At 48.6% G+C, this 11,114-nt stretch overlaps 1 protein-coding gene across 4 annotated transcripts in view; it reads right to left on the bottom strand.

Annotated features, from left to right (window-relative positions):
• Window positions 1–805: 805 nt before the first annotated feature.
• Window positions 806–11,114, bottom strand: part of EML2 (EMAP like 2) — a 33,228-nt gene continuing 22,919 nt past the window's right edge. For all 4 annotated transcript variants that reach the window (XM_049901141.1, XM_049901140.1, XM_049901138.1 and 1 more), the window contains 7 exons: window positions 7,282–7,349; window positions 6,747–6,835; window positions 6,423–6,520; window positions 5,791–5,878; window positions 4,872–4,967; window positions 3,826–3,956; window positions 806–1,058 (listed from right to left, as the gene is read on the bottom strand). In XM_049901141.1, coding sequence (XP_049757098.1) covers window positions 933–1,058; window positions 3,826–3,956; window positions 4,872–4,967; window positions 5,791–5,878; window positions 6,423–6,520; window positions 6,747–6,835; window positions 7,282–7,349 — 696 coding nt within the window. In that variant the 3' untranslated portion in view covers window positions 806–932. The remainder of the gene's footprint in view (window positions 1,059–3,825; window positions 3,957–4,871; window positions 4,968–5,790; window positions 5,879–6,422; window positions 6,521–6,746; window positions 6,836–7,281; window positions 7,350–11,114) is intronic.

The following is an 11,114-nucleotide window of genomic DNA, read 5'->3' as shown; positions in this document are numbered from 1 at the left end:
CTCTTCTTGCTTGGTGGTAATGAGGTCCCTCGTCTCTCTGCTCACTTCTCTCTTTTATATTGCAAAAAAGATTGGCTTAAAACACAATCAAATCTTGTAGATTGAGTCCTACCTCATTAACATAACTGCCTCTAATCCTGCCTCACTAACATCATAGAGGTAGGATTTACAACACAAAGGAAAATCACATCAGATCACAAAATGGTGGACAATCACACAATACTGGGAATCATGGTTTAGCCAATTTGACACACATTTTTGGGAGGACACAACTTAACCCATAACACTTGGTTTTCCTGTCAGTTGCACTCAATAAAGGCCAAGTAATAATGGTATCTCACCACAAACAGTGGGATACAGGCATGCTACATATACACATACTGGTGGTGCAGTGGATAAAGTGCTCGGCTGCTAACTGAAAGTTTGGCAGTTCGAACCCACCAGCTGCTTCATGGGAGAAAGATGTCTCAGCCTGCTTTGTAAAGATGACAGCCTTGGAAACCCTATGGGGCAGTTCTTCTCTGTCCTGTAGGGTCACGAGGAGTTGTAATTGACTGTGGCAATGGGTTTCTTTTTACAGACACACACACACATACAGTCACTGTAATCTATGCACACACACTAAATAAATTCACAGACCCTGACACTCTACCTCAGTGCACGTGTCTTTATTTCTGGATGATATAAAATAAACTTAAAAAACACCCCAAACCAAACACTCCAATGGCTCCCTCAAAGCAATGTGGCCCCTCTTCCCACCCCAAGATAAATAGAGACTTTTATCTGTCTACCCACCCACCCCCTGTAACCCCCTCTGCTATAGACTCTGGGTATATATTACTCTACTCGGCAATAGACATCTCCCGAAAATAGAATTCCCACCCTGCCTCCTTCACTCTGTCTCAGTCCCCTGTCCCTGGGACCCCCGTGCTTCAGACCACCCGCCACTGCAGCACGCTGGTGTCCTTGCCGCCTGTGGTCAGGGCCACGCTGTCATCCCACAAGAAGGCCACGTTCGTCACATGGCTGCTGTGTCCCCCGTATTTGTGGCTGAGGGCCTGTTACAGGAAAAGAAGGAAATGAAAAAGGTCAAAAACCAAACCAACTGCAGTCAGACCAACCAGATTCTGACTCATGGCAACCCCACATGTGTCAGAGTAGAACTGTGCTCCAGAGCGTTTGGGATGGTTGATTTTTCAGCCCTTTCTTCTGAAGTGCCTCTAGGTGGACTCAAACCACCAGCCTTTTAGTGAGCAGCCGAACGCATTACCCATTTGAGCCACCCAGGGCCTCTCCATGATCTTCTGGCCTGACGGTGGTCTCCTCTGCTCAGTAAGCTCCTCCTTTCCCAGCCAAGGCACTGGGTTTTTTTTTTCCCAACCAACAGGGCGGCTGATCTGCTTTTTTCAACAACTCATTTGCATGAGAAAAAAATGATTATACATGTGGTGGAAACTGTTCTACATGAAGAGATGGAGACATAACCAAACTGCAAACAAACCAACTGTAGAAGGCCATTTTTGCGGCAATCAGGTAAATTGGAATATGGATCATATTAAGGAATTAACTTTAAATATTAGGGGTGGTAATGGGTTTGTGGATATGTAATAATTATCCTGATTTTTTAGATATGAATGCTGCATTTGGGGGGTTAGAAGATGATGTATAGCAAACAGAAACCTGTACACCAACATCCATAGCAGCACTTTTCACAATTGCCGAAAGGTAGAGACAACCGAAACGTCCATCAACAGATGAATGGATAAACAAAATCTGGTACATACATGCAATGGACTCCTACTCAGCCATAAAGAGCAACGCAGGCCTGATGCTTGCCACAACACGAAGGAACCTTGAAAACATCATGCTGAGCAAAACAAGTCAGTCACAAAAGGACAAATACTGTATGATCTCACTTATACGGAATAAGCAAAGACACAGAAACCAAAGACTATTAGTGGTTAGCTGGGGTGGGAGGGCGGGGGGAAGGGGAGTTACTGCTTAGGGGTAGTGAGGTTATGTTAATGGTGGCGGAAGGATTGGAAAAGGGTAGTGAGAATGGTTGCACAGCTCAAAGAATGTAATCAATGTCACTGAATTGTACATGTAGAAGTTGTTCAGTTGGCATATGTTTCATTACATATATTTTCTCCACACACACACAAAAAGGTCATCTATCACAAAACTACAGGGAACAAAAACACAGAAAGTGCAAGAAGAAAAAGAAGAAACAAGTATTCCAACCCTGGTAAGAGCTGAGCATAGATCATGGGTACAGTACTATTCTTTCTGCTTCTGTGTATGAAAAATTTTATAGCAAAATGTTAAAACAGACAAACTCCTCTTTTGTTTGAACCAGAGAATGGCAAAATTAATGTCCAGTTCCGAGACACAGGTTATCTACGGACAAGTTGTATACGACTCACAGTATTTTTAGATAGCTAGTTGCTGACATTTAAAAATCGAGAGAAGCCATGGCCCCCGGACGCTCTGTTAACCCAGAACTAAAACCATTCCCCAAGCCGACTCTTCAGACAAAGATTAGACTAGACCATAAAACATAAAATGATACTTGTGAAGAGTGTGCTTCTTAGTTCAAGCAAATACACGAGACCAAATGGGCGGCTCCTGTCCGGAGGCAGGATAAGGAGACAGGAAGGGACAGGCACTGGTTGAATGAACACCAGAAACCCGGAGTGGAAAGGGGGCGGGTGTTGTTAAATTGTAGGGATTGCAACTAATGTCACATAACAATATGTGTACAAATTTTTGTATGAGAAATTAACTTGAGCCGGAAACTTTCACCTAAAGCACAATAAAAAATAAAATAAAAATCAAGAGCGTTCCCATGAAAATCCTGATTGCCAGCTGCTCTTAAAAATGTGCAAGATCTGAGGACATTGAACTTGCTTTGCCCAGGGCCACGACCAGTTGGGTGTCAGGAGCAGGTGTCCCCACCTCCCCAGGGCCTCGCCCCTAGACTGATTCATTCATTCTCGCCACCTGCCTGACCCTGTGCATTGGAGTTTGTGACCCTTGTCCTAGAACTGCACAGGAGAATTATGGGGGCTTCAAATCAGAAAACCTGAGACATACAGCATCTTGGAGCCCTGGTGGCACAGTGGTTAAGAGTTCAGGCTGCTAACCAAAAGGCCTGGAGTTCGAATCCATCAGCCACTCCTTGGAGACCCTATGGGGCAGTTCTACTCTGTCCTATAGGGTTACCATGAGTTGGAATAGACTTGATGGCAATGGGTTTAGCTTTTTTTTTTTTTTTTAATAGCATCTTGGAACCATCCATCCCATCCCTTAAATGTTAGCTCCCTGAGGGCAGGGACCCCAAATGCTGAATCCCCTGTGCCCAAGCACACAGTAGGTGCTCCATAAATATTTGTTGAGTTAATAAGGATAAAAAACCCAAGATCTTGGAGCTGCAGACCCTCAGAGCCTTAGAAAAATCACATCTTCAGCACTAGACTCCAAAATCCCTCGATCTTCAGGGCAAGAAAGAAAGGTCCTTGGGATGAAGCCCACTGCCCTCTTGTACAGAAAGGGAAACTGAGGCCCAGAAAGGGCTGGGTTGGACCAAAAACCAGTTGCCATGGAATCGATTCCCACTCATAGCAACCCTATAGGACAGAGCAGAACGGCCTCATAGTTTCCAAGGAGTGCATGGTGGAGTCGAACTGCCGACCTTTTGATTAACAGCCATAACACTTAATGGCTACACCACCAGGGCTTCCTGGGTTGGACCAGGGCTGCCTCAATCTTGCCTTTAACACTGCTTGTTAATCCTGGTCCCCCAGCGCCCCCAGGGACACTCACTCGAGGCTGGCAACAGGGGTAGCTAAACAGGTGGACTTTGCCGAAGTCATCAGCTGAAGCCAGCAACTTCCCATCGTGCGAGCGGGCCACGGCGTTGATGTCAGTGCCGTCAGCCCCCTCAGACCAGATTCCTGTGGGCAAGAAATGGGGAATGGCAAGATGTCAGGTGGGGCCAGGGACCTCAAGGGGAGCAGGTCCCAGCCCCACTTTCCTGCCTTCCTCCCACCCAGTCTGACTCTAGCCAGAAAGGGAGTTGGAATGATCTTTTGAAAATGCAATCCCAACCCCAACTCTCTCCTGCTCAAAACCCTTCCATGGCTTCCTGGTGGCCTCAGAAGAAAGCCTAGGCTTCTCCCCAAGGCTCTGCACGACCTGGCCCCCCACTGCCCAGCCTCATCCCTCACCACTGCTCCCCTTGACTTCTTACATTTCCCCAAACACCAAGCTCTACATCACCTCTGAGCTTCAGTATATGCTATTCACTCTCTTTGCGTAGACTGTACTTTCTTTTTTCACCTCCTGCAGAGTACCTCTTCATCCTCGATATCCCAGCTTGGATGTCCCCTCCTCCAGGAAGCCCTCCCTGACTTCTTCCTAGGCTGGGCCAAATGTCCCCTCTGGACTCCCCCATCCCAGCCCAGTCCAGTCTCAGTCATCACTGTCTAGAGACAAGTCTATCTCCTTCACTGGACTGTGAGATCCAGGAGGGCAGGGTTGGGGTGTCGTGGGTTCCTTTGTGTCCCCAGCACCTCCCAGCGGTGTTCAGGGAGTGTGTGTCAACTGCATTCGTGCCTGAATGAATGGAGGACTGGTGCACCAGCAGTGTGGACCAGGTGCCTCCACACAATTTGGCCTCATTTTATTACAGCTCCAAGGGACCACAGCAGTCATCTTAGCCCTTCCTTTAACACAAATTCTGCCCACACGCAGAAAGGAGTGAGTTCCCTGCCCTGGAGGTAACCAATAAGAGTCTGTGAAAACCACTAGTTAGTGATGTTTGTTGGAGCTCCTGTTCTAGGTGGGGCTGCCCCCTTTCCAGGACTTACCGAACACCCCAAACCCTAGGACACAAGTGGCCGTGGCCCATTCTACATTCCTCACAGCATCTGCACTGGTGATCTGCTTACAGGTAGCCGAGTCCCCTGGGTCAGAAAATAGGGGGAGGGGCTCAGAGCTGGAAGAACTACTGACTTAACCCACCCATTTCACAGACAGTGGACACTGAGGCCCAAGACAGAGGCGGCGAAGGTCCCAGGGCTCAGTCTATGCCTCCAGGCTGGCTGAGGGTACTGGATCCTGAGTCTTGATACCCCCGAACCGAAGCAGGGTCGTCATCTGCTTAGAAATCTGTACCCCCCCATCCAACTAGAAAGGGGAACAGTAGGTTAAGTGATGACCACTGCGAAGAAATCAGTAGTCAAAGCGCCAGGTAATTACGGGAAAAAAAAAAAAAAGTCGCCACCCAGTTAATGCTGGCTCACGGTGTCCCCATGTGTGTCAGGAGAGAACCTTCTCCACAGGGTTTTCAGTGGTTGGTTTTCCGGAAGTAAACCGCCAGGCCTTCATTCTGAGGCACCTCTGGCTGAATTCAAACCACTAAGCTTTTGGTTAGCAGCCAGAGGTTTTAGCCAGCTGAGCCACCCAGGGAATCTCAGCGCATCAGAAAGGCTCCGGAATACCAGGAACCAGGGAAGACTTGGGAGCCCTGGTGGCTAGTGGTTAAGAGCTCAGATGCTAACCAAAAGGTCACGGTTTAAATCTGCCAGGCACTCCTTGGAAACCCTATGGGGCACTTCTACTCTGTCCTATAAGGTCTCTATGAGTCAGAATAGATTCTAAGGCAACGGGTTAAGGAAGATTTGGAGAAGCCCCACCTTCCGTCCCAGAATTCAAGGGAGTTATGCAAATCAGATATGCAAATGAGGAGGCTGAGGGAAAACAGTCTTTGGGTCTCCAAGCACTCACAGTACAGGATCTCGTAGTCCCCAGAGTTGGTGACAAAACAGCTGCTGTCCTGGGCCCAATCTAGGTGGGTGATAAAGCTGGAATGGCCCTGCGGGGAGGGAAGGGGCAGAGTTAGAGCTGCAGAGGGCAGGACGAAGGAGAGGTGGTGGGACTAGACTAGGAAGGGTGGAAGGCAAAATACAGAGGTGGGTGAGAACACAAGGGGGAATACACAAGCCTTTGAAATGTGGGGGCCGGGCCAGACTATTGTGGGTGGGGCCAGACTGGTGGGCGGGGCTAGACAAAAAGCTTAGACCACGATGGGACTTTAGAACACGTGGGCAGAGCTAGACACAATGGGGGTGGGACTTTAAATGCAAAGGGCTGGGCCAGACAGAGGGTGTGCTTAGAATGTAAGGGGCGGGGCTAGACGATGGGGCAGGCTTAGGACACAGGGGCGGGGCTACACAAAGGGGCGGGCTTAGAACACAGGAGCGGGGTAAATGTGTGGGCGGGACTAAGACTCCTTGGCAGATCTGGGCAGAGTCAGTTGAGTTTTGAAGCTGTCGTGCTCCCTTGAGGTAGAAAAGTGGTTAATTCTGCATACCCCGGAAAGGAGTGGCGGCGCGGGCTGGGGGCCACTGCCCACTCACCGAGCACTTGCCCAGGCGGCTGACCTTGCGGCCGCCCTGGTCCACCGTGTACACGTACACCAAGTTGTCGTGGGAGCCCACAGCCAGGTACGCCCCGTCTGGGGGAGGGGGAGGGGGGCTATGAGGAGACACCCAGGCTCTAACCCCCTCCTCGCTCATTTTCAACTTCCTATCCCAGACTCCCCAACTGTTCCAAACTGCCCCACCTCTTACAGTCCTACACACAACCCCCAGGCCTCCCTCCACACACTTCTCCTCAGCCTGTAATTCTTGAGACTATGTTCTCAGACCCTGCCTCTCCAGAGTCCCAGACCCACTGCTTACCCGGGGAGAAGCTGACCACAGAGATCTGTTCATTGCCGTCAGTGTGGATTGCCACCAGGTCATGGGTCTCCGTGTCCAGCAGCAGCCACCTTGGGTGAGAAGGCAAGGGGTGGGGTAGGGGTGAGCTGATCTGGCAGAAAGGGGCAGAATTCTGTGGGGTCAAAGAGAGAGAGAAACCCCAGAAGAGATTTGGGAGCGAGGCTGATGCCAGAGGAATGCTGGGAGATCCAACCAAATCAAACCCTTGCATGAGTCCATTCCGACTCAAGGGAACCCCATGTGCTACAGAGTAGAACTGCTCCATAAACTTTTCTTGGGGATAATTTTTATGGAAGCAGAATGCCAGTCTTTTCTTCCAAGGCACCATTGGGTGGGTTTGAACCACCAACCTTTAGGTTAGTAGTCAAGCACAAACCACTGGCGCCATCCAGTGACCTTGCTGGGAGATCAGGGTCTGGTAAACATTTGGGACCTATTTAAGGGACAGTTCTCCAGGGAGCAGAGAAGCCCTCCCAAAGTGCCCCCTCAGCTTTACCTGCCAGTCACTGTGCCTACAGCGAGGACAGAGCCACTGGGGTGGAAGCCAGCAGAACAAGCGGGATCCTGAGAAGAGGAAAGAAGAAGCAGGGCTGGGAGCTGGTGTCCCCATGTCCTTCTAACTATTCCCTGCCTCAGAGTCAACTTTTTAGCCTTTCCTGGGGGCTCTCAGCCTCCCTCTGCTACCCTCCAGGACCCAGCCACCCTAGAAATCATTCCCATTTCCTTTAACATGTCAGAAGAGAAAACATTCCCCTTGTCACTGTTGATCTCGATCCCTTTTCCCCGTGTTGGAAATTCCTGCAAGCTTTATTCACTCGAGATGATTTCTTTGGGTAATTTCCCAAAAGTGTGACCATGGGCACAGAGTATTCACATTTTTAAGGCTTTTGCTATACATAGCCAATGTGCTCCCCATGAAGGTACATCCATTTATGATCAAGCTGTGTCTGCCTGCCTGTTTCTCCACATCTTCATCAGCACTGGGTATTATCACTTTTGGGTTTTTTGTGGGGGAGGGCACTTGGTTGGTTTGAAAACAAAAGTGCACCATGGAGTCAGACCTGGTTTCAAACCGCAGCTCTGACACTTCCCAGCTATATGACATTAGTCAAATAACGTTCCCTGCAAGCCTCGGGTGCAAGTGGAGATCACCAATACTCACTTTCTCACTTGATTGTTACGAGCATTCAGTGAGGCAGAAAGCCCTCAGCACAACCACAGCCCCCAGGAAGCCTTCAATAAAGGCTGGCTGTGATTATAATTACACTGTGACATCGGGCAAGTGGTTTCACCTTTCTGAGCCTATTTCCCAGTGGGGACTGTTATGGATTGAATTGTGTTCAAAATATGTGTTCTAAATCCTTACCCCTATACCTATGGATGTAATCCCATTTGGAAATAGGGGTTTGCTATGTTAACAAGGCCATATCACTATGTCTTCCGTGAATCACTTTTGAGAAATAAAAGAGCAGAGTAGGAACAGAAACAAGCAAGCAGGAATGGGGAAAAGATAGCTGCCAGGTGGAGATTTCCAAGGAATGCAGAAAGAAGGCTAGAGAAGCTGAGACAAGCATTTTCCCCCACAGCAAACAGTACCTTCCCATAGAGAGGGGCCCTGAATTCGGACTTCTAGTCTAATATTGAATATACCATGGACTGCCAAAAAACAAACAAATCTGTCTTGGAAGTAGTACAGCCAGAATGTTCCTTAGAAGAAAGGATGGCAAGACTTTGTTTCACATACTTCAGATAAGTTATCAGGAGGGACCAGTCCCTGGAGAAGGACATCATGTTTGGTAAAGTAGAGTCAGCGAGAAAGAGGAAGACCCTCGATAAGATGGATTGACACAGTGCAACAATGGGCTCAAGCATAGCAATGATTGTGAGGATCGTGCAGGACTGGACGGGCAGTGTTTCATTCTGTTCTGCATAGGATCGCTATGGGTCAGAACTGACTCAACGGCACCTAACAACAACAACAACAACAACAACAACGCCTCCTAAACTGTGAGAAAGGAGCCCTGGTGACACAATCATTAAGCGCTCAGCTGCTTACCCAAAGGTTGGTGGTTCGAACCCACCCGGCAGCTCCGCAGGAGAAAAGACCTGGCGATCTGCTCCAGTAAAGATTATAGCCTAGGAGATCCTACAGGGCAGCTCTCCTCTGTCCTACGGGGTCACTACGAGTTGGAAACAACTCAATAGCACACAGCAACAACATAACTGTGAGAAAACAAAGCTGTGTTTGTTAAAGCCACCCACCTGTAGTAGTGCTGACATAGCAGTGCTAGGAAACGAGGCAGGAAACAGTCTTCCCTGCTGCCTTGTGGTGTTTTGGGGAACAATCAGGAAGATGACACAAGAGCTAAGCCAGGTCCTCAGAGCATGGTCCAGAGACCCCCTGCATTAGAATCACCGGAGGGTGCTTGTTAAAAACAGCAGATTCCTTGTCCCGAGCTCAGACCTTTTGAATCAGTATCCATTTTGTGACCAGTGCCAACTTAGGTGGCTCTGGAATAAGACCGTCCAATGGAACCTTCTGTGATGACAGAGATGGTCTATATTTATGCTTTCTGATACAGTAACCACTGGCCACATGTGGCTATTGAGCCCTTGAATGTGGCTAGCCCAACCAAAAAACTGAATTTTAAATAATACTAGGAATCTGGATTTCTAACAACTCCCCAAATGATTCTGATGCCCTGGCAAGCTAGAGAACTGCGACGCTAGCATAGGCCTGGCATACAGCAGGCGCTCAATTTAGACAGGGTGACAATTATTATAAATCCATTGCCATCAAGTCAATTCCGACTCATAGGAACCCTATAGGGCAGAGCAGAACTGCCCTCATTGGGTTTCTAAGAGTGTAATCTTCACTGAAGCAGACTGCCACATCTTTCTCCTGCTGAGCAGCTAGTGGGTTCGAACTGCTGACCTTTTAGTTAACAGCCGAGGGCATAATCACTGCGCCACGATTATTATACATGCCCCTAACAATTTCCAGGCCCATCTTCCCCCATTCACAGTTCAAAGGCCGTATGTTGCTGTTGTTGTTGTATGCCATTGAGTCGATTCCCGACTCATAGAAACCCTACAGGACAGAGTAGAACTTCCCCATAGGGTTTTCTTTGCTGCAGTCTTTACAGGAGCAGATCGCTAGATCTTTTATCCTGTGGAGCCACTGGTGGGTTCAAACTGCCGATCTTTCAGTTAGCACCCAGGTGCTTAACTGTTGTTGCACCATCAGGGTTCCTTCAAAGATCATACAGAGTAGTCCCCCCTTCATCCGTGGGGGATGCGTTCCAAGACCCCTGTGGATGCCTGAAACCGCAGATAATACCGAACCCTATATGTACTATGTTTCGTCATATACATACATGTTGTTGTTGTTGTTAGGTGCTGTCGAGTCAGTTCCAATTCATAGCGACCCTATGTACCACAGAACAAAACACTGCCTAGTCCTGCTCCATCCTTAGAATCGTTGTTATGCTTGAGCCCATTGTTGCAGCCACTGTGTCAACTCATCTTATTGAGAGTCTTCCTCTTTTCTCCTGACCCTGTACTTTGCCAAGCATGATGTCCTTCTGCAGGAACTGATCCCTCCTGATAATATGTCCAAAGTATGTAAGACGCAGTCTCACCATCCTTGCTTCTAAGAAGCTTTGTGGTCGTACTTCTTCCAAGACGTATACATACCTATGATAAAGTTTAACTTGTAAATTAGACACAGTAAGAGACTGCAGTCCGATTGTTTACTTTTGTATGTGGCCTTTCTAGCTATGGTCTTGTAACTCCCCCCCAGGTGACTGGGTGAAACTGTGTGATAGGGTTATTGTAGCCCTTCAAAGGGATTGGTCACTTTTGCTATCCTGCTGGGTTTGAAATATGCCACCCAAGAGGTGCAAAAGAGAAAAGCCCACCACCACCAAAGAAGGAGAGACCTGCAGAAGAGGGCATAGTGGACTTCCCGGCCCATGGAGCGAGAAAACTGAGTGTCTCTGGCAGAAACTGAGGGCCAAGGAGAAGCGTGCCTATGACCACGGGTGGGGAGAGGCTATCCTGATGGAAGAACTGTATCTTGAATGTTCCTGAGCCTGAATTGTAACCTGTTCCTTCCCTAATAAACCCCATAATCGTGAATATGGTCTGGGAGTTCTGCGTGGCCATTGCAATGAATTACGGAGCCCAGCAGAGAAGGAGAGGGTGCCGTGGGAGGGACGGCTAGTGTCAGAATTGGTAAAGATGGCGGAGAGAGGAGGGATGTCTGACCCCTGCCTCATAGGAATCAGCCTTGGGATGTTGACCTTGATTCTCCTTCCTCCTTGTGAA

Source organism: Elephas maximus, chromosome 11 (assembly GCF_024166365.1).
Source record: "Elephas maximus indicus isolate mEleMax1 chromosome 11, mEleMax1 primary haplotype, whole genome shotgun sequence".
NCBI classification, from domain to species: domain Eukaryota; kingdom Metazoa; phylum Chordata; class Mammalia; order Proboscidea; family Elephantidae; genus Elephas; species Elephas maximus.
The sequence above is the reverse complement of the archived record's forward strand: the minus strand, read 5'-3'. Positions and strand labels throughout refer to the sequence as shown.